Source organism: Cynara cardunculus, assembly GCF_001531365.2.
Source record: "Cynara cardunculus var. scolymus isolate 2C chromosome LG 1, CcrdV1, whole genome shotgun sequence".
In the NCBI taxonomy this organism is placed as follows: Eukaryota; Viridiplantae; Streptophyta; class Magnoliopsida; order Asterales; family Asteraceae; genus Cynara; species Cynara cardunculus.
In genome coordinates, this window is record NC_037528.1 from 1,875,966 (window position 1) to 1,903,818 (window position 27,853).

A 27,853-nucleotide genomic window follows, 5' to 3' on the forward strand; every position below is an offset into this window, starting at 1 on the left:
AGAGAGTGGGCGGCCATGAATTATTTATTTGTTTTTATATATTATAAATTATATTATTAAAATATTTAATACGTTTTATAAAATATTATTTCAAGAATTCTTATTTATAGAAACAATAAAAAAAATTATTTTTCATAAGTAATCATTTTTTAGAGTTCAAAATTTGAAATTTTGCACCTTCTCTATGCTGCTTTTTTCATTTTGAAGAAGGTTTTAAAGAATCTGTTGAAGCAAAAATCCTAAAATCTCAATTTTGAAGAACATGTTAGAAATTGTATGATAAAGTTTGATCCCTTTATGATGATAATTACAATTTCTATAACATTTTTTTTTGGTAACCTTGATATACGAGTCAAAATCAACCTATACACAGATTAATCGTTAATGCAGCTGAGGGAGTCATCTTAAGTGAATATCGATGGACAAATTAGCTTTCGCACTTCGCAACGCCTAATTCTAGAACGATTTTGAAGTAACTATTATAATGCATGACTGATATCAACTTCAATGAATTATTAGATCATCTTGACTTCAAAGAAAGATTCCATTAATGTTCACACGATTTGATTTTCCAACTTTTGGAAGTTTAAGACACGGACTCCATTAGCATGCTTCCTTGATGTTTCCAAGTCATGGAAAAATGAAAAGAAACTCTTTGAAAACATAAAGACGTGAGTATAAATAAAACCCCATGTCCCTTTGTAAGTAAAATGTCTGAGTGATTCTTATTCTATTCACCATCAATCTATAATTAGATATGAGTTGTTCGTCATGTTTCTTTTTCCTACTCCTTCTTATGTCCTTTTTTCATTTATGTTTATCCACTCAAAATTTCAGTAATGTACTATGCAAGGACGTCGAGAGACAAGCACTTCTCCGGTTCAAGCAAGGTGTCATAGATCATGGAGACCAACTTGCTTCATGGGTTAGTGAGGAAAAAGAGTGTTGTAGTTGGGTTGGGATTGTTTGTGACAATTTTACTGGTCATGTTCATCAGATTCGTCTCCGTGGAGTTGATGGTAATTGTCGTGTCAACGATTACACAACTACCAAACCATACGACGAAGCCTCACAAGAGATGTTAGGAGGGGATATAAGTTCATCCTTGTTGCATCTGAAGCAACTCAGACATCTAGACTTGAGTTGCAATGATTTTGGAGGGATCCAAATTCCTAGCTTTATGGGTTCTCTTGCAAATTTGAGATATCTTAACCTCTCGAGTTCCAGATTTGGTGGAATTATCCCTCCTCAACTAGGGAATCTTTCAGAATTGCAAGTCCTCGGTCTTGGAAGTTTTTATGATAAAACTTTTGGATCTGAATCAACTCAGCTATTGAACATGCAGTGGTTGTCAAGTCTACGTTCGTTGCATCACCTGGATATGAGTGGTGTGGACCTAAGCAAAGCAATCAATTGGTTTCAGGTGATGAACACCCTCCCTTCTTTGGTCAAACTACATTTGTCCTCTTGTCAACTCCCTCATGTACATCCCTTTGTTCCTAGTCTTAATATAACATCCCTTTCCTTGCTTGACCTTTCTGGTAACTACTTTGATAGTAGTTTTGTGCCACGGTGGATTTTCAGTATAACAGGTCTAGTTTCATTGGATTTAACCGAGTGTAATTTTCATGGCCCTATTCCTAGTAGTATTGATAGCTTCCGTAACTTGACTGCTCTCAAGTTTCTTCATGTTTCTGGGAATGATTTCATGAATTCCTCATTCGTATTAAAAGGGTTATCTAGTATCGGTAGTACTCTCATCTCTTTAGATATTAGTTCTTGTGGTGTTTCAAGTCCAGTTCTCGACACCCTTCACAACTTGACCTCTCTTCATAGCCTTGATATGTCAAATAATCAACTTACCAAGGCAATACCTAAATCATTGGCTGACCTTTGTAGTTTGAGAAATATTGATTTGGAAAACAATAATTTTCAAAATATGAGTTTGATATTCCTTCTTGGAAGTATTTTCGAGTGCGAATCACCACGATTGGAGTCATTATCCCTTACAAACTCAAAAATATCTGGTCATCTTCCAGATTCAATCGGGAGACTATCTTTTCTTAGGTCATTATCACTTTCAGACAATCTAATTTCTGGTTCAATTCCAAACTCAATTGGACGATTATTGTCGTTGGAGATATTAGATCTACGTATTAACCAACTAAATGGCAGCCTTCCTGAAAGCATCGGTTTACTTTCAAAATTGGAATTTTTAGGATTTTCTTACAATTTGCTGACGGGTGTCGTGACTGAAGCTCACTTCGCAAAACTAGCAAGACTGAAAGTTTTATGGGGAACCGGCAACAACTTGGTCCTAAGACCGCGCGTTGCAAACTGGACTCCCTCTTTCCATCTGCAGACATTGGGTTTAAACTCTTGGGATTTAGGTCATCAATTTCCATTGTGGCTACAATTTCAGAGGAATTTAATAAGATTGGAATTAATCAACACAAGCATTTCATCAACCATCCCTGAGTTGTTTTGGAGATCAATCCCCAATCTAGAAACTTTAAAAATGTCGCAAAATAATTTCCAAGGAAGGTTGTTTGGTTTCCCTGCATCACTTGCAGTTATCGACTTAAGCTCTAACAACTTTAGCGGGCCATTACCACAACTCCCAAAAAGTTCTTCTGTGAATACCCTCGATCTATCAAATAATTCCTTTGTGGGATCTTTACATCATTTGTTGTGTCTCTATGGTGGGGAAAGCCTAGATTTTCTTAATCTCGCAAACAATCAACTATCGGGAGTCATTCCTAAGTGTTGGGTGAAGTGGCCGAATTTGTCATTCTTAAACTTGGACAACAACAATTTTTCTGGTGTCATTCCAAGAACATTGGGATCTTTATCGTCACTAGGAACATTGAACATGTGCAACAACAAGCTCTCTGGAAGATTGCCCGTTTCTCTAAGGAACTTGAAGAACTTGGAGATCCTTCAACTTGCTAGAAATGAACTTGCTGGAAGAATTCCAACATGGTTTGGGAGAGAACTCTCAAGTTTGAGAATTCTCAACCTTCGTTCAAACAAATTTGATGGAGATATTCCTCGTGAGCTATGTGATCTTACTGTGATTCGGATCTTGGTCCTCGCTCATAATAATCTATCAGGAAATATTCCAAGATGTTTCAACAAATTCGATGTCCTCTCAGGGAAAGATACTACCCCAGATGGTCGAATCTTTACTTTATCGAGACTTGGGACAGACCTTTTGGGTAGTGCCTCTTTGGTTACCAAGGGACGAGAGGACACTTATAGCACTATTCTTAGACTAGTGATGATATTGGACCTTTCTAGTAACAATTTTTCTGGGCACATCCCAAGTGAGCTGATGACTCTTCAGGCATTACAATCTTTGAATTTATCAAGAAATCAATTGACAGGAAGGATTTCAGAGAATATTGGAGATATGAAATCACTTGAATCTTTTGATATATCTCTGAACCAACTTTCTGGGGAACTTCCTATGAGTTTGTCAAGCTTAAGTTTCTTGAGTAGCTTCAATGTGTCCTACAACAATTTGACTGGAAGAGTCCCATCAAGCACGCAGCTTCAGGGCTTCAATGAGTCCAGCTTCTTCGGAAACCAACTCTGTGGAGATCCACTAACTAGACGTTGTAGAATTGAAGTACCTGATAGAGACGAACAAGAAGATCATGATGGTTCGCATGGAACAGAATGGGGATTGATTATTAGCACAGTGTCTGGATTTATTGTTGGTTTTTGGGTTGTCTTGGCTCCATTGTTAGTTAGCACATCATGGAGGATTACATATTTCAGTTTCTTGAGAGATATGTGGTATAAGTTTTATGATTTTATTCGTAAATACTGCTGTAACATGTTTCCTAAATGATAAAGGATGACATGATATTGTAATCTTATTTATTCACTTTCAAGAAATAATAAATGTTTCTTAAAAAAGCAACAAGCTTGTATTCCTAACGACTATCGAGGGCCTAACCTCCTTAAATTTGTTAGGAAATTTATTTAACATGTCGACTTCGGATAAGATGACAATAAGGACCACAAATGTGGAAAATTACATGTTTAAGAAGGAAGATTTAAACTGCAAATCTTATTACATTAACCATCATGATGGCAATAATTACTGAGGCGATAGTAGAAATGCACAATCTTTCTCAATTGGGTGGCATGTTAAAGAAACACTTACGATAAGTAATACGAATCTTGAACCACACTTTGTAGAGAAAATAGAAGTAAGCACTTCTCCATACTTTGTTGGCAATCAGAGGAGCAACCACAGCCCAGAACGCAATTATAAATCCGACCAAAATGCTGATGATAAATCCCCAGTCCACTCCATCACCATTTACTTCTCCACTTCCTCTATTTGAGACCTTTTTCTTGTTGCATACCTCTGCAAGTGGAGGACCACAGAGTGTGTTTGCCATGAAACTGGATTCATTGAAGCTCTGGAGCTGAGTACTTGTTGGGATTTCTCCAGTCAATTTGTTGCAAGATATGCTCAACCAACTTAACTTTGTCAACCTAGACATGCTCCAAGGTATCCTCCCATCAAGCTGGTTCACAGACAAATCAAGAGATTCAAGTAATGCCATATTACCAATCGCCTCGGGAATTCTTCCCGTTAAATGATTTCCTGACAAATTTAACCAGCGCAAGCCTAAGAGTCCCACAAGTTCCTTGGGAATGGGGCCGGAGAATTTGTTACCTGAAAGATCCAATGTTGTAACCAAATATAGAATAGTGCTATACTCAAACTCTCTTCCTTTAGTCACCAATGATGCACTGCCAAGAACTTGCACCTGAAATGGCAAATCATATAGCACAATTTCACTTGAATTTTGCCTTCCGGACATGAGGCTGAAGTTGTGAAAACATGTTGGGAGGGTTCCTGAAAGATTGTTATGGGCAAGATCCAAGATCTGGATAGAAGTAAGGCGACAAAGTTCATCTGGGATTTCACCTTCCAACTTGTTTGACCTGAGGCTGACTAGTTTCAACTTTGTTTCTTCTCCATCTATCAACAGCGGTATGCTTCCAGTGAATTCATTCTCAGCAAGATCAATAATTTGTAAGCTTTTCAAATTCAACAGAGATGCAGGTAGTTTCCCAAAGAGCTTGTTATTGCGGATGTCGAGTGATTGGAGGGAAGATAAGCTCCCAACAGATTGTGGAAGTTCTCCAGAAAGACCATTGTTCTCAAAGTTTACAACTGATAAAGCTTGCCAATTCGTCCAACAATCTGGGATAATACCTGACAGATTGTTGTTGGCTAGATCGAGAACCTTAAGTTGTCTATCTTTTTTTAAACTAGGACACAAGAACATCTCAAGAGATCCTGAAAGATTATTGTTTGAAACATCAAGAAGAAGAATGTCAACTTCGTTGAATGTTCCAGGCAACGGGCCTTCAAATTGGTTGTCACTAAGATCTACTACTGCCTCTGGTACAAGGATACTAAGATTTCCTATCAACATCCCTCGGATATTGTTATGAGACACATTCAAGAATAAAATATCAGAAAATGAGATCCAAAACCAACTAGGCACGATGTCTGAAATTCCTGCATTGGCTATGTCCAAATTCATCAAGTTTCTTTGTGACTGAAGCCATGATGGGAAATTAGGGCCTAAATTCCAAGAACCTATTCTCAGGATATCAAGCTGGAAAGGAGGAACCCAATTATCAACACTTAGTTCTAGAGTTAACATGTTTGCATCTGCCCATAAAGTCTTCAAAGACGTGAGATTCGTAAAGTGATCTTCGGTTAAAACTCCTGTTAACGAATTGTGATGGACACTCAAATATGTCAATTTTCCTAGTTGACCTACACTTTCAGGTAGAGTTCCATTGAAATTATTGAAAGAAATCTCTAACCATTCCAGTGATGTTAAGTTTCCAAGTGAATCGGGGATCAGACCAGAAATGGAGTTAACATTAAGTATCAACTTCCTTAAGAATGACAATCTTCCTAAAGAATCTGGAAGTGTACCAGAAATATGATTGAATGCAAGATCAAGAGTAACTAGATTTTGAAGTTTTCCTAGTCTATATGGTATAGAACCAGAAAATCCGTTTGTAGAAAACCCTAAATGCTCCAACTTAGGTGATTTACATTCAGAGAAACTATTTATAATCTCTGATATACTTCCGCTAATGTAATTATCTCGGATTTCGATGTAAATCAAGTTGCAAAGGTTGCCGAATGAATTCGGAAACGTCTCCACAATTTGATTTCGTGCCAAGTCGATACTAACAAGGGAAGTCATATTCTGAAGACCACCTAGAATTGAAGTTGAAATATTGCAGGTACTAATATCTAGGGACACAAGACCAGTTAGGCTCAACAACCCCCTCAAAACCAAAAACGAGTTCATAAAATCGTTTTCAGGAACAAGAAGAAACTTTAGATCAGTCATGTTATGAAAACCACCAGCATTACCAGGAGATGGACCATGAAGAAAGCAGCTAGACAGATCCAGAGAAACTAGCTTATTCAGAGTAAAAATCCACCCAGGCATCAAACTATCGAAAATGTTATACGAAAGATCGAGGATGGTAAGTGAAGTAAATTTAACTTCTGATAAACGATAAGGGATTTGAGAAAGATGGCATGAAGACAAGTGCAATTCCACCAAAGACGGAAGGGTGTTGATCACTTGAAGCCAATTGGAAACACTTCTAAGATCATAACCAGACATATCTAGATGTTGCAACAAAGGGAGACCAGACAACCAATCTAGACTCTTAATGCGAACATTACCTAGCCACCGCCCCTCTCTGAGATCAAGGGCAACCAACATGGACAAATTCCCCAGTTGGTAAGGAACTGGACCATAGAATTGTGACATTGAGAGATTCAGATATTCCAAGTTCTGAAAAGAGCCAAAGAAACTAGGAATTCGGGTAGCTTCAAAATCGTTGCAGCTCAAATCTAGATACTTGAGTTGTTTCAACGAAAGCAGCGAAGGGTTTATTTTTCCTGCTAGCATTTGAATAGATACTTCTTCAAGTTCCGGATCAGGTCCTCGAAGGTGAAGCTCTTGGACATGACCGGTGAAGTTATCACAGACAATTCCATACCATCTACAGCAGCCGATGTTTGCAGTATTCCATGAAGCGAGCCGGTTGGCACCATCTATGAGATCGTGCTTAAACTGCAGAAGTGCCAGTCTCTCGCTCTCAATGCACAAAGCGCGCTTTGTCCTGCCATCACACACACGATTTGAACACAAAGCCAAAACAATTAGAAGCCAAAAAAGCATAAAAGATTTCATATGAAGTGCTTAGGCCAATTATAGAAACGATAATAAAAGATGTTCTCAAGTTCTGCATGTGTTTGATACACACTCCCACACACACACACATATATATAGCCAATATATGAAGGGAATAACTAGGTAGAGATATACCATATATGTCAATATTTATCCACTTGCATAGCTAGACTAATTCATTTGGACGCAATTGTCAAAAAGCATTGACCTAAAACATCCGAACGATCAAAAGATAGCTAGAATCCAACATATTTCGATACTTACGATTTCTTGAAAATAACCTAAAAATCTTGAGCTTTATCTTACATTCAACCTTTCGATACACCTAACAAATTCCATTGGTCCAAAAGAAATCGATCAGGAAAATTCTTAGTGACGCCAGGATAATAATTATATGTTAATATTTACCACCAATAAGATTGGATTATACAGGGGCTTTATCATTTTAGAACTTCAAAGTTTGTGAGATCCAGTGATAACTTGTACCTTAAAGTTTTGTTTCATATGATTTTTTTAGTCTAAAAAAAATACTGATAATCTGTTGAAAATGCATGCTTACATTCATGATTTCATTAGTTAGTACGTGTTGTTTGGGTTCTTTTTTTATTTAAAAAAAGAGCGTAAACTGTGTCAAATGTCAATTTGTTGGGTTTTCGTATTTTCTTTGAAGATGGTAGAAAAAGAGATGGGTGGTGGGAGGAGATGGTTGACGGAGCAAACCACGGTGGTCGTATAACTACGGCGGAGACCCCACTTCTGCTACCTCTTTTTCCGAGAGGAAAACATCCCTCATTTGCCATGACTTTTGAACATAAAAACAAACACATATATTTCTTCCAAAAGATTCGCAGACACATAAATGCAATTGACGTGTTGCATGTTGGGCCTCAATTTGGGTTTGATCTGGTCCAAGTCCACTTTATTGTATTTATATTATATTATAAAATATTTGATAAAAAAATTTAACAACTATTTTTTATACACGAAATACTGTTTATTGATGTATGTTACTTAAAGTTCAAGATTACAAGTAAATTATGCGTAAGTACAACTTATTAAAGCTCCATGTTTGAATTTGTGTAACTAACTGCAGAAAAACATGATCAAATACATGATAAACATCTCATTTTAAATATAAAAGATTTAAAATATAATTAGAATAATTATTGAGTTTTACCCGAATACTTGATTATTATCTTTATAAAAACTTATATTATTAAACCAAAAATTAAAAATCAATACCATATTTTAAAACATTTGGTAAAAACTCTTAAAAACCATTTTTTTATGCATAAAGTATTGTTTGTTGATGCATATTACTTAAAATTCAAGATTACAATGCGTAAGTACAACTTATTAAAGCTTTGTGTTTGAATTCGTGTAATTAACTGCAGATAAACATAATCGAATAGAGGATAAATATCTCATTTTAAATATAAAAAATCTAAAATATTAATTAGAATAATTATTGACTTCTAACAAAATACTTGATCATTATCTTTATAAAAAAATATTATTAGACCAAAAATTAAAGAAATACAAAAAAAGGAGAAATTTTAAATAGTTAGTTTGGTACTAATATCAATATATTTTTCAATTTTTTTATGATATCTTCATATTTATATTTTATTCAAAAATAAAAACATTATCGTTTTCTCAAAACCACATAACTATAACATCGACTGAGATAAAGAAAGAAATAAAATGAAATATTAAAATCAATATGTATCTCGCTACATTGTGCGAGTACCCCTCTAGTTCATATTAATACATTTACAAGTAATTCATTTGAAGTTTTAAAGACCGACCAACGACGGACTTAAGATTTTTTCCAGTATGGTGGATTAAAGGCCGTAAAGTTGATCGATATGTTTTTAATCGAATTCCATTGGACTTTTTGAGCTTTTTTTTGGTTGATTTAGAGGTTTTTTTGGGTGATCCAAGGGACTTCTTTGGTTGATTTCAATATTTTTTTGGATTTTTTCCTGATTTCGAGACACTTATTTTATTTTAATTTTCTTGATTGTTCCTTGTATTTTTTTAACTTCTCGGAGCATTCCTTAAAGTTTAGCATATGCAACTTTCATATCGTAAAAATAATCTACTCCCGAAAATCGGTTGAAGGGTTACATGAGACCCCGTTTGGCTTCACATATCCACCCCTGTTTATTACGACTAAAGTCGATGGACCATAATTCGGATTACGCGATGTATTATGACCCAACACATGATCTGCTTCGATCCATTATATTTTTTTTGGGTAAATTTTTTTAAACCAATTTGAAAATGCAAATGTATATATGTAACTACAATGTGTTCATGTTTGTACCAACTACAGGATTTACCCCTTTGAAAATTCAAGTGAGAACATAGAATTTAACTGAAATACTACAAACACAGGATTTTAAATTCAGTTTAATCTCATGTTTGGTTTGTTGGATTTTTTGGATTTAAAATCCTAGGATTTAACTGAAATGCTTCAAACATAGCATTTTGAAATACTTGTATCTCATATTTGAAGTCTTCAATGTCTTTCACATGCATGAAGCTTCCTATGTTGATGTGTTCTTAAACGATGATTTCATACATTTTAGTCCTCTAGCTACAAGGTAGTACGTAGCAAAAGGTCAGAGAAAACAATGCAAGTGCCAACAAGTTGTACCAAAGATGGAGGTATAAGCTTTATCACCCTTATAACAAATTCCTTTCATTTCACTATTCTGGTTGTTCCTTTTTGCATTTATATTTCTATTGATTCCATATTTGAGAGTTTCTCATAGCACTTGCTCATTTTATTGCTTCAGTTGTTTCCTTCAAGTTCAAGGTATTTGATGTGGATGTGAGGATCTACAAAATTGGTGCCATCTTTGTTCATTAATGTTGCATATTGGGCCTCATATAGGTTTTGATCCATTATACTTTTTGGATAAATTTCTTAAACCAATTCGAAAATGGAAAACACACACATAATTAATATATATATATATATAGAGAGAGAGAGAGAGATGAACGTTCAAATGAAAACCGCCTCCATTTGTGTAAACCAATCTCATCCATCCATTTTATTGATCAATGGTCAAGATTAGTTTACTTTATTTGAGGAAATTAAAAAAATATTTATTAAAAATTTTATTTTTATATCAGCAACAAGGACAAAATGGTAAACAAAAATACATATTCTGTAACATCCTATTGAAGGACATTATTCTTTATTTTAGGAAATTAAAATTTTTCATTTGTTAGAAAATAATTTCACTAATGCAGTAGCCTTTTTATTCTTTATCATGAAATTGTTTCAATGTCCTTCACACACCCATGTAAATATGCACCCTATTCATTATGAAATTATTTCAAGATGCACCAGTTTCATCATGAATCCATTTTAGCATGTAATTATTTCATGACAAACCGCATACATTATGCACCCATTTCGTTTTGCATTTCACCTACTAAATTGATCAACTACACCATCACTGAAACGGGGTTCACCATCAAACCAGTTCACTACTCATTGTTCAATTATGCCATGAACTAGTTTCACCTTCATGAAACTTGTTTCATGTACATAGATTAATTTATTTCGCTCCTGATTTGATGAATTCATTCCTTTAATCCTCATAATCTTAAAGATTCTGTAGCAGATTACAATCTTCAAGATTATGGAACAGATTCATCATTCAATTATTTCATGACGAACCAAATACATTATGCACCCGTTTCATTTTCCACTTCACCTACTAAATGGATCAACTACACTATCAATGAAATAGGTTCACCATGAAAATGTTCCACTACTCATTGTTCAATTATGACATGAACCAGTTTCACTTTCTTGAAACTTGTTTCATTTGCATTAATTTCTTTTTTCAATCATGATTTGATGAATTCATTACATTATGTCTTACAATATTCAAGATTCACCAGCAGATTCAATCGCATCACAATATATTTAGTTCAAATTTTAAAATTATAATATAATTAAATATTTAAATGTTACCATTTATAAAATTTACTTTATTACATTTCCTTAATTAAGATTTATTAATAATTTTCATATTTAATTGAAAATATTGTAAATGACCGAAATACCCTTATTGATTAAATTTAATTAGAAAAAAAAATGAAATTTTCCTATGAAATTAGTTTACACGGTTTCTTAGAAATGCACGGTTTTCATTTGAACGTGCCCTTACATATATATATATACACACACACACACTTGGGATTATTTGATACCAATGGTTTTTCGTGAGACCCGTAAGACCAATTCTCAACCCTTKGATTAGATCTACAATCTGAACATTCATAAACGTCACGAGACTTCTCAATAATCACAAAACTGTCACCATGCAACTTTAGACCATTAGATCATTAGCTTATAAAGTTGATCAATGAACATAAATTGGTCTTACGGGTCTCACAAAAAACATTTGGTCTCACATGAACCCAACCCTATATATATAGAGAGAGAGAGAGGTTCATTTGAGAAGCGGTAAGTATATATTTAAGAAATAAATAAGTGATCCTAACCTTTCATATGGTCAAGATTAGTCGAGAATTATGGTTTTGACTGGTTAAAGATTTACGGCTTTGACTGGTCAAGATTTGCTGCTTTGATTGGTCAAATGAAAAATAGAGAGGAAGTTTCGTAACTTGTATGCAGAGATCTTTCTTCAAAATTCTTGGTCTTGCAGGTTGGTGACCTTGTAATCCCTTGTATTATTCATAATCATGTTGGTTTTCACTCTTCGGAGATTTACTTCGCTACACTCCGACATAAAAAATGCTACAAAATAGGCGGCAAACAAGTGCACATGTGAACTATAGTTCATATGTAGATCAGTTAATTCAAGTGCGAGTACACTTCCATTGTGCAAATAACATATTTAATATTCTGTAGCATTCAAAGTCGTATAGGAATTCACCAAAAGTAGTATGATTTGAAAATGTAACTGCAATCTTGAGGGCCAACTCTGCCTAGAAATAAATCTCACACCTTGGGGTCCTCTCCATAGATCACCAATTTGAGAGATTTTCCTGGGGATTAGTCGAGCCACATACAAGCTGGCTCAGACATCAACAGTTACCAAAGAAGACGAAGATGCAATTGCCATATTAAAGACTGAATGAAAGATGGCAACAACATGATGGGTTGGTGTAGCTGCCATATAAGAGAATTTACCATCTTATATAAACTTATGCAACAATATATTTAAAGAGTTGTATAACAGAATTAATGTACCATACAAACTGACCAGAAACATTGATCTGCTGTATGGTGGAAGATATATTTGGGGAAGAAAGATTGGATTTTGTATGTTACATACACACAAGCTAAAGTTCAATCTACAAACTTGATCAATCAAAAGGGTCGATTCGTGGATCATGCTCACTTGCCATAGCCATTCCTGTACAAAGACAAGTTGGACACATAACCTGCAAAATTAAGTTCAAACATGCATTAAGATTCAAAATCTAACAATTTCCTTTTCCAGATGTCCCATGAAAGTTTCAGCGTTTTCTTTTTTTAGAATGTTTCAAGGTAAAATTACTTGTTCAATTCATTGTCAGCATTAAAATACCAAACGCTTACTTTTCCTGCACCCGAACAGTTTGAACATCTTTCAGTTTTAGGTGGAGATAGAGGTTGATTTCCGCCATTAGCAGATGCAACTGGGTCAATAAGAACAATTGCCCCTGTGCTAGCACAGCGAGCACAAGCTAGATAGCCTGTATCAGATAACATGATCAATGAACTCTCAAAACTGACATTCTATGGTTCACTTGTTAAGTAATTTGATAAATTCCTTACCTGTTCCTAGACAATACTTGCATCTTTTATGCTCCTGCTGTTTTACGTTGTTTATTTCAACCACCATCAAGGCTGAAATCACTCCAACTGCTCCGCCAGAGAACGATGCCACGATAGGGTCAACCTCGCTAAATTTGTGCATCAAAAGGAAACCTCATTGGAGCAAGCAGAAGCATAGGTGTACATTATCAATCATATATTAGTAGCATGTGATTGATTTCTCACTTCACATCTAACTCTTTTAACCAGACAATGAAGAAGATTTGTTTCTGCTTTTAAGATGTTCTTGACAGAACAGAAAGAATCGATATGGCACAGAACTAAATTATACAAGAAAATTAACCAAGAGCCAATTAGTCGTAGTATCTTTCAGAGATCCAACTGGTCACACATCATATGAACAGGAATGGTGATAGAAGATTATGTAAATATTCTAGCACTCTCTCGGTACGGCAGCAAGGCAGATTCACGAGATTTAAAATTTGAGAGGATAACAATTATTATTATTATTCAACATACTCCTTCCTCTAAAAATTGGAACAATTTTCTACTTTGGGATGTCAATGGAAATGCAATGCTTACTATTGAGTGAAAATTTTGAGATATATTATATAAATGCTTATTTGCTCCCTCTTACCATTACCATCTATTATTAATATTGATCCATTAGATTCTCCCGTTTATCATTATTATAAGGTGTTTTCATAGTCAGAAACTTCTATTACACTAAGAGTCTAGTCAAACTTAATAATAATAAAAAAGGTGGGAGACCATATGATATGCAATTATGCATCTAGCTGAACAAGATACTGTATTCAAAATTACCAAGTCGATAAGAAGTGCAATAAAATGACATTTTGGCCTATGTATACCTCAACTGCATTGGAAGATGCATGCTAGAAATAAAATCCGCATACGATGTCCCTCCTATTCCCAATTTCAACTCCAACTGAGATGAGAAATCATAAGAAAAAGTAAGGCAAGGAGCTACATAAACTTCATATCTTTTTAAATATAAGCACAATGTGTTCAAAGTCTCTGTTTCTTCTAATAATGTTGCTACTAGCTTAATGAAATATGGTCCTTACCGATGAAAGTTCTCTGGGATAATCTACTTTATTACAAGGCACAGGATGAGACTTGAGAGGTAGTACCTTGGTGAAACTGTAATCTTAACTATGGACAACATGATGAACCTAATTAAATGTTTTAATGAAATCTTGCTGCATCTTTTGCTACCCATATCTCTAGATGACCATATCATGTTTTAAGAAAGAGGTAATATAATTTTCTAGGTGTCATAACACACAAATAGTACTTGTTCTTCCCTAATGTATTTTCTAGTTCTTAAAAGCCTCGAGGCTACATAAGGAACTCCGGTTACTTCCTCCTTTTGGAACAAAGCCATAACACAAAGCAAAGTAAGCAACTGTGAGCATTTCGCGTCTGACAGAAGATAAGAGAAACAATTGAAGGAACAATGGCAACAGGAATGGCTAACAGAGGTCAATACATCTTGCGTTGAAGAGCAAAGCTTATTAAATATTATAATGGACATAACAAAGGGCATATAGCAAAAGGGGAGAATGGAAGAAGGAAAAACCACAGGAACTGGTCAAGATTATTAGTTGACACATAACCCAATCATTATACTATACATCAGTACATGTATTGTATTTTTATATCACAAAACAAAAGAACTTACAGTAGGTGCCAGGAGACCTCCGAAAATGATAATTCCAGAAATAAGAGAAAAGCAGGTGGCATAGTATTGTTTGAGATTTGCAGAGGACTGCAGAAAAATAAGTTAAATCTTAGTTACAGAATGAAGAACTAATAAAGAAAACAAAAACATGGAAGAAACCAATGACTGAGCTTCCCATGTGACTAATTACATAAGGATATACAATAATACTGCCACTAGCATCAGAAGTCAATTAATATGCTCTGGATATCAATGAATTAAGAGAAAATTATTTACCAGAGGAGGCAAGAAGGGGATGAATGATGGAAAATTTGGAAGTTCGCCATCTTGTTCTTCCTCTGGGATTCCAAGTTCGGCACTTTTTATTCTCTGTTGTATCCTTAGGCGGCGAACCTGAGAAAAACATGAAATTGCGTTGTACTTATAAACAAAAAGACTCACCTAAAAAGGATGTGTTAAAATAATAAGAAGTTGATTGACATCTTCACATGAAAGGGTGCAACGAGTAACATGTAATTACCAAGCAAAAACCTCAAGGAATTAATTTGATTTAGAGAAGAACTCTACATGTATTAACAATGCAGATTTGAAGGAGGGAATTTGAAATGAGTAGGAACCATTCAAGGGATTCAACTCAATCAATGACTCAATGTAACTGGAAGGTAAAAACAGTCTTCATGATCTTTCAAAGCACTGTCCTTAGTTGTTACAGTATTTGTAGAAGTGCCTCTAGAAGTTTCATTGCAACACATGACATAATGAAGTAGACTTGCAAACCATTAATGGTAGCTTTATGAGATATTGACATATTGAGCAAGTTTTGTGTGTCCGAATCCAGATGAAGTCGAGTCCATGACTAGAATGTTACAGTAGAATTAGGAAGTTCAGCATTAACAAGTTTTCTTCGTCTGATTTTGTTAAGCCATTAATATGTTTTTCAGGAGTTCCCAACAAGTTGCAACCAAAAGTTAGTACACCCCCATCAATGCTCTTATGAACATCAATCATCTATGAAAACCAGATCACATCGCAATTGGAGAATTCCCGCAATATTACAAATGAAAAATCTGAGAAACTTGCTCACCTCCTCCATGTGCAAAAATATTTTATTCCGACGACTCCTAATATTATCTTGAATCTCTTGTACATCCATTTTATCGAAATCCTGTACTGTTTCAGGTCCTTCGATTATACAGAACCTGCACCAACAAGTTAATTCATATTATTCAAGGATTCGAATCACCATGTCAACTCAAAGAAAAATTACAGCGTGTAGCCAGATAAGTTCCACCAATTACATCTGTAGAGTAACAAATTTGAGAGAACAAGACAAATACAATAACACAGCATAAGCTGCAATCTCAACAAAACACCTTGATTACTCCAAATCAACTACTAATCAACAATTAGAACTGTGTAATTTTGGTGGACAAGAAAAATTAATTTGCACATGAAAAAAAAAAGCACAAGTGATTACCCTGCAGCGTTTTTCTCGGCTGAATCAGCATCAATCGAGGCGGCAGCAGCAGCAGCAGCAAACTTAGAAGCATCTGGATCAGACGACATCAATCGCCATCTGACAGTAGATTTTAGGTTTCGACAAAGATACCTCGAGTTATGATGTGCAGCCGGAAGATGAGAAGAAACCGACGGCGTTAGAGGGTACGAAACATCCAGTATCCGAGCCGAACATACCATCTCCTCCGATTATCAGTCGCCCTAACTAGCTTCACTCTCTGGCATATGATTTATCGTTGTCTCTCACACACAGTGGTGTGTGTAGTACTGTAGTTAATGGTTGCAGGTAGCGACAATAGGGAATCGAGAGGGTGGAGCAACATATGCAGCATTGGTGAGCACCGGATCTTTGTTAGAAGAAGGTAGGTTTATTGCCACGTGTATGGGCATTATTCCTTTTCTTTAATTGTTTATTTAGGTGTAAATTGCAGAAACTACCCTACATTTCTATCAAATTGACAAATTGCACCCTGAATTTCTACAACTTGATCTTAATCCCCAATTTTAGTGGATTTTTGTAGCACGTTCCAATTTTTTTGCGACCATGTTATATTTGTTCTTGATATCATATGTATCTTTATTAAACGTCCATAAGTCATCTACTCTACATGAGTATGCATTGCAAAACTTATATAATATTAGGGGGTGAAACCACAAACTTCAAAATTGAGGGGGTTAATTGTCATTTCATATAAATCCAAAATTCTTTAATGGATAATTGATATAATGTAGAAATTGAAATATTTGATGAAGGATTGGTGGAAGAATTATGTGGACTCCAACACTAAATCCAACAATGGGTTTGGATATTTGAGGTACCTTTCAATTCATTTCAATTATTAGATGGATGATGTTTTAAGGATGGACCCAATAATTTTTGGATACGAAGACATTATATAAAACGATTGCATCTTCTAGAATAAAATGGTTGTATTTTTCACGAACCTAATTTTTTTTTACCTTACCACGGAGGAACAATACGGTGGCACATGCCACCTAACCACTCCTTTAGGTCCATCTATGGTTTCAAAAGTTCAATGGATATGTTTATTGGTTTTGTTCTAAATGATTTATTTATTTTTGTAAGCAAAAAAAGGCATGTTTTAGAAATTATCATATTATTAGTTCTGTATTTGTACAATATGATGGGATGTAAAATGTTAATTAAGATTTGATTAATTTTGAAATATCAAATTCTTTCAAAATATCATAAAGTCTACTACATTTTTAGCTACATTAAATTCAACCATCCATCCATGATGTCAGTACGTGATTAAAACAATTTAAATTAAAATTGTTAGTAATAAATAATTACTTGCGCCTGGCTGAAACTAAGCTCCATTAAAAACTGAACAAGATCAACAATAAAAACCACAACCAAATTTTGAAATTCACTTTGTAAGATCCAACCTGACATAAAATGTTTGTGAAAGAAAGTATGATTAAACGCTATGATACAACTTAATTGTACAAATGTTTTAAGCAACTAAGATCTAAGCATATTAAGCACCTGAAGAGCTGTAAAAAGCAACCATGGAAGCGATTATGACGACTTGGTTCCTCGGGCAACACAGATTGAATGCAGAAAGCAAAATTTCAATAACACTCGTGCAAATATTCTTGTAATTATACAAACTCATGACGTACAAAGTAGGAGGAGCTATGAGAAGAAGAGAAAAAAGTCAGGTATTGATATTTTGTAAAATGACAAGGTATAATGGACCAAAAACAATAGCATTTGATTGTTGTGTTTTTTTGGTTTCAATAAGAGGTTTGGAGGTAGATACATCATCTAACGTCGAACACCAAACCAAAGGAATCACTTGAAAGGGATTTAGCCCAGTAAACTAAATGAAACAAGACCAACCCTGCATATCCATTCGAGAATAAACCAAACGAAACCAATATATCCCACTTGGAAATAGGGATATTATGGCCAATAAACCAAACTAATCCAACAAATCCCACTCGAAGGTAGAGATCTTATGGGCAATGAGCGCATCAATCATGTCTTATGTCAGTGTTTTCATAACCAACTCTTGTGATAGAAGGAACTCACTAGAGTTTTGGTCTAACCCTCGTTTTTATAAAAAAACTAAAAACCTTTTCATGAAGCTACCAAGAAAGGAGTATTAGCAAAAGGAAGGGAAAGGTGTGATCCTCGCGGATTAAAATACCTCCTCGTTAGGTAGTCATTTAGATTTGATTAGATTCCCGTAAGAATCTCAGCTGTAGCGATGTTATAATTTTTTTTCGCTATAACTTGTGAGGTAGAGTTGAATTGTTGTACTTTATTCAGTATTCATACTTGCCAGTTGAGCAATTCTTCTGTTATGGATATTTAGGATTTGTAGATGCTACAATATTATTAAAATGACATCATAAGAAGACGATTTACATTAAAATGACTAAATTGCAAGGAAAGAGAAAAAGACTATATAAGATCATTTAAAAACCAAAAAGACACTATATTATACGTAGATTCATATTACAAAAAGAATTTTGACCCCAAACTAACATAGATCACAAGAAACAACTGCTTCGTTTATACTTGCCTATCGAAACTCGTAACCCGCAACCAGTGTTCCACCCAATAAAATCAACCTCATGGTTCCATGGCCCTTATAAAACCAGAAGCACAAAGTGGTAAAACGAGGATGTATTAAAAGGCTACATGACTTCTTTTGATTCCAACTAAACCAGCGAGACCAAGAAGAAGTGATCAATTAAGATTAAAGAGTAAAAAAGTCGAGAAAATGTATATTTTACAAAAATAAGTGCACCGATTGTTTATAACAAGTGTGTCTTCGACAAATTATTTATGAACTTTTTAAAACAAACAATAAAAAGTCAAAATATCTAAAAAAATTATATTTAATTTAAATTGATTCTTTATTTTAGAAAACTTCAACATCAACTGTATTATTAAAAATATTTTATGATTTTATTATTCCAATACATTTAAAAAATCTTATATAAAAATTAATATTTGAATTTTTAGAGAATTATCTATATTTAAAAAAAATTCAGATTTTTTTATTTTAAAAGACAAAATAGTCTGGAATTTTTTTTTTGTAAAATAAAATATTTGAATATATATTGGATAATTTAAGAATAAAAATAAAATAGATTGGGTGTTTGAGATTGATTATTTGAAACAACTTATATTTTTTCTACAAAAACGTTATCAACTTATTATAAATTAGAATGGTTTAACTTATTCAAAAATTTATTGTTACCGGTATAAGTTGTTTATCCAAACATTCAAAAATGTTTATTACCGGTGAGGCGGTGATACACGAGAATAAATTAATAAGTTGTTTTTATAAGCAATCTCAAACACCCCTCAAAACTACGTTGAAAAAATTAATTTTTATAGAATTAAGGGGTAAAACCGTAAAATGCATAGATTTAATCCGCGGTTAAACGGTAACGGAAGACAATGCTTCGCCGCAAACCAAACAAAAACCCTAATTTCAACCCTATTTAATCCCTCTCCACCTCCTATCAGCAATCACGCCACCATCGCCTCCTTAACTCAAATCTCTTTTGCTACTTCTTTCCCTACCATCTGTTCTATGAGATTTTCTTCTGTAATGGATTGCAGCTAGATTGAGGAAGATCGCAATGACGACTTGCAAAATTCAAGCTCAACAGACCGGAATGCAGGCTTAGCTCTTTATAGAGATTCGTTTGCGTGTCGATATTCCCGCTGAACTGAGCGATCTTCTCGTTCAATCTTTCCATTGATCTTTTTTCATTGATTTTTGTGTGTGTGTTAATTTGTGTTTGTGATTGACTTGATACACGATTGATGATTGATGTTTATGTGGAATCGAAGTGGATTACAATGAGGATAAAAAGCTCCCTCTTCTGAATTAGTCTGAGGAAACTTTGCAGGCAGAATCGAACCTAATTAACTATCATGCCATCTGAGTAATCCACTTCTCCATTTTCATCATTAACTCTGTCTAAATTCATCTTATTTTATACGTTCTGATATGGTTTTGATGATTTTCAAAGAATTTAATCGTGATTTATGAAGTTTGATTGTCTGTTGTTACTTTTCCAAGTTCTAATCTGAAAATTCCTATCAATTTGTCATTGTTTACCTTAAGATTGCTGTGACGACTTAGTAATATTCAAGCTCAACAGACCGGAATGCAGGATCCTTAATTGAATTTTGCGTGTCGATAACCCGCTTACTGAGCAATCAATATTCACTTGTGAATCAGAATAAGTAGTTTTATGTTTCTTATTTTGGTTTTGCTTTTATGTTGTAATTATTGGGACTTTTGTTCATATCAGAAGTCGTAATGAGATGATGATGAAGCAAATTCTTAATTCCAACACTTGGACTGAGAAATTAAATTTCAAGAGATGTGAAAAGATGCTTCTGAGTCTCATGTTTTTGTTCTTGTTTCTTATATATGAATGATTCAAAGCTTCTGCTTCAGAGTTTTGTTGTTGTTGTGTTATCAGTGATGATAAATTAATTCAATCTTAGGACACCATTGGACACAACTTTTAGTTGTGGGTGAGAATACAATTTTTCTGATGATGATGACACTTCATAGAAGCATATCTTTTTAGTTGTATTTGGGATTGTTTATTTGAAACAAGTTGTGCATTTCTACAATAACATTTATGAACTTATTATAAGTGAGTTCAAATACTCGTTATGATCGGTTTGACATCGGTATAAGTTGTTTATCTAAACATTCAAAAGTCTTATTACCGGTACTACATTGGAATAACCGGTACTACATTGGAATAAGTCATTAAGTTGTTTTTATAAGCAATCACAAATAACCCCTAAGAGTTTTTTGTTTATGTCTTTGCAAGCTAACGAATTACGTACCCATTGCTTACTTTTTGCTTGCAGCCGTTCTAACCAAAGTCTGTCACTTCAAGGCTAAATGTTTATATGGAGACGACATTGAAAGTGATTATCGTTTGTGGACTCTGGTTACGTGCATGGGTTTGAGGGGTTAGCAGCATATCTTTTTAGTTGGCCTGAATGACGATAGATAGTGCTGCCTTTGTTTTAATCGTTTTTGTACAAGATCACCACTCATTTTTTATCAGACTTTTGAATCTTTTTGGAGGCCTTGTAAAATTCATAACTTTTGAGGACAACGATGCATATATGTTAAGCACAAAAGGACGTTAATTCTAAACGATCAACAATTTAAACCTAATCTAAAACGTCAATAATTTGAATCTAAACTCAAGCAATTAACAATATGAACATAAATAATTTGGGTTATAGCTCAATCTTTATACAGATTGATGAAAATGCCCTAAACATGTATAAAATTGGGTACCAAAATTGTGGAGACTTTGTTTAAATCTTACATTTAACATGTTAAGGGATAGCCCTGTTTATATTTGTTTGGACCGAAACATACAATGGAATGAAATAAGCAAAACAATCTTGATTTTAATAGAACGATTTTCCAATGCTGTTAGATACAAGTGTAAGTGATCGAAACTGCACTGTACATATATTACAATTTGTTTTATATGAAACATGAAGGGGGTGTTTGTGATTGCTTATTTTAGGTGTTTTTTTGACTTATTTTATTTTGGCACCGATGCTAAGTTAAATGTTAGTGTTTAGATGAGAAAAAATAAAACTGTTTATACCAGTGGCAAACCAGTAATAAACAATTTTTGATAAGTTAATCTTTACTGACTTATAAAATATTGCTTATTATCAGTTTATCATTTTAACCCTATTTTATTAATGTTTGTTAATTGTTAATCTTATTGATATAAATTATTAATCTTATTGATAAATTTTTTTGTCAAAGATATTATTATAAATGATGAAAAATAAATGTTTACATGTTAAAAAATCAAATAAGTTAATAAGCAATCCCAAACACTACCATAAGTCAATAATATGGAAGAATGTCCTTTTTGGTCATTTTACATATATAAACAAAATTTGTCAAACACTAAAAAATAACTTATCAGCTTATTACTTTTTGGTACTGTTATAAACTAATTCAAACACTTTTTACCAAACTCTGGTTTGATACCACATAAGTTAATAAGCACTTTAAAAAAAAAACATAAGTTGTTTTAAATAAGCAATCCCAAACACCCTCTAAATTTTTATTTGTAAATAATATAAACTACTAAACAAGTTGAAGGGGATGTTTACCAAACGCTTATTCGGATAAACACTTATCAAGTTATATTACTTTAACCAATTAATATGGCAAGAACCAAGAATCTTATCTGATAAAAGCGAAGACAACGACCGAGAGTCTTACCTGGTAAGTGTGGACGATGACTCTTACCCAGTTAACGGTTACCGGGTAAATTTTTGCATATAATGCCGTTTTAATGGAATAAAATCTTACCCGATAAGACAAATGATGATGTTGAATTTAAGTATTTGGATAAACGACCCCTAAGTAGATATTTCAACGGAAAAGTATAATTTTAATTTCAATCTTTTAAATTTATCCTTGATTAAATTATTTTCAAAACTAATGAAATGTATCACTTTTAAGGAAATTGATAATGTCATTGATGCAAAAAGTGATGATGGATAACTTTGACATCAAACTTTAATAAATTACACTTGTGAGGAAGACCTTAAACAATTTTGGGTTTTTATGTTGTAGACAGTTATAATAAGTCATACACTTATATTCCAGAAATACAGAATCAAAGAAATTCCAAGGTCTAATTACTAAAATAGAATAAGCTAGAAATCCGAGCTCTAAATGATTAATTTTTTTTATTATTGAAAATCTAGGACTTGAGAGTTCTTATAGATCTAATTCATTGAAATTCCATTCAATAAAATAGAAGAATTATAAATCTCCAAAATAATAGATAGAAATACTGAAAATAAAGGGGTCGTTCCCACCCAGAAGCTACTTTACCATATTTCGAATTCAACTGTTTTAATAAATCTACTACAATAGTTCGTCTTGGACCAGATCTAGAACCATTCTCAACAGTTTGTGTAGCCATAAATCATGTTGATTCATTGAAATTTATTGACTTTGTATACCATCTCGTTGTAAATAAACGATCTTATCATAGATCCATTGTGTTCTTGAAATTATATAATAACTGAAACAACAACCCTAGTCGCCATCRAAGTACTGATGCATTTATAACAATGTGTTGGGATGTGATGCATCGAAATGCATCAGATCAATCTTCGTATCAAGTGCGATTCATGGTTGGATTTGAGATTAAAGGTATTCAAGAATCTAGATTTCTTATGTTTCCCACCTTAACTATTTTTTCAAACGATCATTCGCTTTATAACAATTTAGTGGACCCCATGAACATTGGCTTTCAACTCAAAATCCCAAGACAATATATTTAGATTGACGACATCTCCATGTTAGGTGGAGTTTTGGTCTTGGGAATAGAGAATGACAAAACAACGAGTGTGAAACCGTGACGATTTTGACAGAGAAATAAGCGTATTGACTTAGAAATAAACGTATTGATTGAGTAATAAACGTATTGACTGAGAAATAAATGTATTGACTTACACCGTTGAAGATTTAATTAAGATATAAATATTTGTTTTCCCAATCCTATAATCAGCATTTATATATAATTCTATTTTTAATCYTTTACATAAACAAAAATTAAAATCAAAATAAAGGGTAAAAACTTCATTATTCGGGTCACAAATTTGTGTTTAACGTGTAATGGCTAACAAAAACATAATCCTTCGAATATTTTAATAAAAACATATTTTAAAGACATCAATTTTTGTTTTGATATAATAAAAACATATTTTAATAAAAATAAAGAATATTGCTATGGACAATCCTTAATCGTCTATCTTTTTAAGTAATATTTGGTACGTAAACATGATTGGACATGAGAAAGGAGGATTGCATATGATTGGACAAAATAAGTGTCTGATGCTTAGTATGACTAGGAATGAACATGACAGAACTAGAAAAGTTTCCTTCAAAAATTGTTTGATAATTTTATATGTCATATAATAGTTATAATTAACACAAATAAAATAAATAATTTAAATTATAAACATTTTTACACAATTTTCATATACATAAATACGTGATAGTACCAAATTTGAAAAAAAACTTGATCCGTACAAAAGATAAATTATGTTTTATACAAGGTTCACATATAATGACTCCAAACTATTTATGATTACCCAAACTAGTTAATATGCATAAACTGATCCAAATATTCTCGACGTGTTGGCTACAACTTGACTTGTCAAGTGGTTTTGCCAATAAAAGACAAAGTGAGGCTTATTTATGTGAACAATCCGAGCTCCTTGAATGTGCTTATTTCATTTCGAAATTATATATCGATAGATTCTTATTCTATTCAGCATCAATCAATATGAGCTCTTTATGCTACATTTGCCTACTCCTCCTTATGTCCTTATTTCATTTCAGTTCATCTACTAATAACAAGAATGATGTATTATGCATGGATGTTGAGAGACAAGCACTTTCCCGGTTCAGGCACGGCCTCATCGACCGTGCACACCAACTTGCTTCTTGGGTCGGGGATGAAAAAGATTGTTGCAAATGGGCAGGGATTGTTTGTGATAATGTTACAGGTCATGTTCATCAGATTCATCTTCGTGGAGTAGGTGGCCATTGTCGTGTTGGTGACTACACAACTCCCAAAGCATACGAAGAAGCATCGAAGCAAATGCTAGGAGGGGATTTAAGTTCATCGTTGCTCAATCTAAAGCAACTCAAGCATCTAGACTTGAGCTGCAATGATTTTGCAGGGATCCAAGTTCCTAGCTTTATTGGTTCTCTCGGAAACTTGAGATATCTTAACCTCTCGAGTTCCAAATTTGGCGGAACTATCCCTCCTCAAATAGGGAATCTTTCGGAATTGCAAGTCCTCGGTCTTGGGAGTTTTTATGATAAGACTTACGGATCTGAATCAACTAGCATGTTGAACATGCAGTGGTTGTCAAGCCTACGTTCGCTGCATCACCTGGATATGAGTGGCCTGGACCTAAGCAAAGCAACTGATTGGCTTCAGGTGATGAACACCCTCCCTTCTTTGATCAAACTGCATATGTCTGATTGTCAACTCTCAGATATACATCCCCAAGTTCCTAGTCTTAATCTCACATCCCTTTCCTTGCTTGATCTTTCTACTAACGCTTTTGATACCACTTCTGTACTACGGTGGATTTTTAGCATACCGAGTCTAGTTTCGTTGGATTTAAATGAGTGTTATTTCCATGGACCTATTCCTGGTAGCGTTGATAGCTTCCGTAACTTCACTGCCCTCAAGTGGCTTCACGTCTCTGCGAATGATTTCATGAATTCTTCGTTAGTATTACAAGGGTTGTCTAGCGTAGGTMGYAATCTCATTTCGTTAGATATTAGCTATTGCGATGTTTCGAGTTCAGATCTAGTTGCACTTCACAACTTGACTTCCCTTCTTAACATCGACCTATCACAAAACCAGCTCACCAAGGTAATTCCTAAATCATTAGGTAACCTTTGCAACTTGAGACAGGTTAATATGGCAGGTAACAACTTCGAAAATATCAGTCTTACAGTCCTTCTTGAAACTTTTATCGAGTGCAAATCCCCTAGCTTGGAGTCATTATCCCTTGGATACTCCCAGCTATCTGGTCATCTACCTGATTCAATAGGAAGATTGTCTTTTCTGAAGTCATTATCTCTGGCTGAGAATCTCATTTCTGGTTCAATTCCATACTCAATTGGAYGTTTGTCGTCATTGGAGAGCTTAGATCTACGGAATAACCAACTAAACAGCAGCCTTCCAGATAGCCTCGGTCTACTTTCAGAGTTGGAGTATTTAGATATTTCTTATAATATGCTGACCAATATCGTGACAGAAGCTCATTTTGCCAGACTAGCCAGATTGAAAGTCTTATGGGCAAATAACAACAACTTAATATTAAGACCACGCATTGAGAACTGGATTCCCGCTTTCCAGCTGCAGCTTTTGAATTTGAGATCTTGGGATTTAGGGCCTCAATTTCCAATGTGGTTGCAATTGCAAAGGGATTTAGAAACGATGGATATCAGCAACACAAGGATTTCATCAACCATCCCTGAGTCATTYTGGAGATCCATGCCCAATCTACAAGTTTTAAACATGTCGCAGAATAATATACAAGGAAGGTTGCTTGGTATCCATGCACCACTTTCGGTTATTGACCTAAGTTCTAACAACTTCAGCGGGCAATTACCAGAACTCTCAAAAAGTTCATCGGCATTTATCCTGGATCTTTCGCGTAATTCCTTCGTGGGTTCGTTACACCGTTTCTTGTGTCTCTATAGTGGGGAGAAACTAGATTTTCTTAATCTTGCAAATAATCAACTGTCTGGAGTCATTCCAGAGTGTTGGATGAATTGGCCGATTTTGTCATTCTTAAACTTGGAGAACAACAATCTATCTGGTGAGATTCCAAGAACTTTGGGATCTTTATCTTCACTAGGATCATTGAATATGGGCAACAACAAGCTCTCTGGAACATTGCCTMTTTCTCTAAAGAACTTGACGAACTTGGAGATCCTTCAATTTGCTAGAAATGAACTTGTTGGAAGGATTCCAACATGGTTTGGGAGAGAACTCTCAATTTTGAGAATTCTCAACCTCCGTTCAAACAAATTTGACGGACATATTCCTCATGAGCTATGTGATCTTACCGTGATTCAGATCTTGGTCCTCGCTCATAACAATCTATCAGGAAATATTCCAAGATGCTTCGACAAATTCAATATCCTCTTGGGGAAAGAAACGACCTCAGATGGTCGGATTTTTTCCTTATCTATTCTTGGGACAGACCTTTTGGGTAGTGCCTCTTTGGTAACCAAGGGACGAGAGGACACATATAGCACTATTCTTAGACTAGTGATGATACTGGACCTTTCTAGTAACAAATTTTCTGGACAAATCCCAAGTGAGCTGATGGCGCTTCAGGCATTACAGTCRTTGAATTTATCAAGAAATCAACTGACCGGAAGGATCCCAGAGAARATTGGAGACATGAAAGACCTTGAATCTTTTGATATCTCTCAAAATCAACTTTCTGGGGAACTTCCTTTGAGCTTGTCAGGCTTGAGTTTCTTGAGTAGCTTCAATGTGTCATACAACAATTTCACTGGAAGCATCCCATCAAGCACACAGCTTCAGGGTTTCGATGAGTCCAGCTTCTTTGGCAACCAACTCTGTGGAAATCCGCTCACAAAGAGTTGTGGAACCAAAGTACCTGAGTTATACCAACAAGGTGCCAAAGGATCAAATGGAACAGATTGGGGCTTGGTCATTAGCATAGTGTTGGGATTTGTTGCTGGTTTCTGGATTGTCTTGGCTCCATTGATAGCCAGCACAGCATGGAGGATTGCATATTTCCGTTTCTTGAGCGAGCTACGGTGTATGTTTTGTGATGTCATTAGTAAGTATTGTTGTAATATGTTTCCTAAGTGATGAAGAATGTCATGATATTGTAATATTATGTTCTTAAGTTTCACTTTGAAGAAAAGACAATTGTTTTCTTAATAAAGTAAGAACCTTGTATTC

At 34.4% G+C, this 27,853-nt stretch overlaps 4 protein-coding genes and 4 non-coding genes across 8 annotated transcripts; 6 read left to right on the forward strand and 2 right to left on the reverse strand.

Moving 5' to 3' along the window:
* The first annotated feature begins 757 nt into the window (after positions 1–757).
* LOC112518347 (receptor-like protein EIX2) lies at positions 758–3,856 on the forward strand. The gene has a single exon (XM_025126002.1). The coding sequence runs from the start codon at positions 758–760 to the stop codon at positions 3,854–3,856; it is 3,099 nt and encodes a 1,032-aa protein (XP_024981770.1).
* Positions 3,857–4,142: 286 nt separating this feature from the next.
* Positions 4,143–8,065, reverse strand: LOC112518439 (receptor-like protein EIX2). The gene is made up of 2 exons (XM_025126133.1): positions 7,986–8,065; positions 4,143–7,194 (listed from the first exon to the last, which is right to left on the reverse strand). The coding sequence occupies exons 1-2, from the start codon at positions 8,063–8,065 to the stop codon at positions 4,143–4,145; spliced, it is 3,132 nt and encodes a 1,043-aa protein (XP_024981901.1).
* A 4,372-nt stretch (positions 8,066–12,437) lies between these two features.
* On the reverse strand, positions 12,438–16,634 carry LOC112520643 (protein ORANGE, chloroplastic-like). Its single transcript, XM_025129063.1, has 8 exons — positions 16,260–16,634; positions 15,867–15,981; positions 15,059–15,175; positions 14,783–14,869; positions 13,950–14,026; positions 13,078–13,205; positions 12,859–12,995; positions 12,438–12,701 (listed from the first exon to the last, which is right to left on the reverse strand). Exons 1-8 carry the CDS (start codon positions 16,478–16,480, stop codon positions 12,624–12,626), a joined length of 960 nt encoding a protein of 319 aa, XP_024984831.1. The 5' UTR covers positions 16,481–16,634; the 3' UTR covers positions 12,438–12,623.
* A 3,286-nt stretch (positions 16,635–19,920) lies between these two features.
* LOC112503507 lies at positions 19,921–20,027 on the forward strand. Its single transcript, XR_003067998.1, has one exon. It is a non-coding gene; the product is annotated as a small nucleolar RNA Z107/R87 (small nucleolar RNA).
* Positions 20,028–20,140: 113 nt separating this feature from the next.
* On the forward strand, positions 20,141–20,240 carry LOC112503739. The gene has a single exon (XR_003068069.1). It is a non-coding gene; the product is annotated as a small nucleolar RNA R30/Z108 (small nucleolar RNA).
* Positions 20,241–20,417: 177 nt separating this feature from the next.
* Positions 20,418–20,515, forward strand: LOC112503513. The gene has a single exon (XR_003068000.1). It is a non-coding gene; the product is annotated as a small nucleolar RNA Z107/R87 (small nucleolar RNA).
* Positions 20,516–20,618: 103 nt separating this feature from the next.
* LOC112503549 lies at positions 20,619–20,706 on the forward strand. The gene has a single exon (XR_003068017.1). It is a non-coding gene; the product is annotated as a small nucleolar RNA snoR31 (small nucleolar RNA).
* Positions 20,707–24,757: 4,051 nt separating this feature from the next.
* LOC112518535 (receptor-like protein EIX2) lies at positions 24,758–27,760 on the forward strand. The gene has a single exon (XM_025126264.1). It carries the CDS (start codon positions 24,758–24,760, stop codon positions 27,758–27,760), a length of 3,003 nt encoding a protein of 1,000 aa, XP_024982032.1.
* Positions 27,761–27,853: the final 93 nt, after the last annotated feature.

Bases quoted from the DNA above. Each gene is read 5' to 3' on its own strand.
- LOC112520643 (XM_025129063.1), bottom strand. From the start codon at position 16,480: ATGGTATGTTCGGCTCGGATACTGGATGTTTCGTACCCTCTAACGCCG. The intron at 15,176-15,866 runs GTGAGCAAGTTT...TGTTTTTCTCAG, and splicing joins TATTTTTGCACATGGAGGAG to GTTCGCCGCCTAAGGATACA. The intron at 12,996-13,077 runs GTAAGGAATTTA...TATCTGATACAG, and splicing joins CAAGTATTGTCTAGGAACAG to GCTATCTAGCTTGTGCTCGC.
- LOC112518439 (XM_025126133.1), bottom strand. From the start codon at position 8,065: ATGGCAAATGAGGGATGTTTTCCTCTCGGAAAAAGAGGTAGCAGAAGT. The intron at 7,195-7,985 runs GTTTGCTCCGTC...GTGTGATGGCAG, and splicing joins GTAGTTATACGACCACCGTG to GACAAAGCGCGCTTTGTGCA.
- LOC112518347 (XM_025126002.1), top strand. From the start codon at position 758: ATGAGTTGTTCGTCATGTTTCTTTTTCCTACTCCTTCTTATGTCCTTT.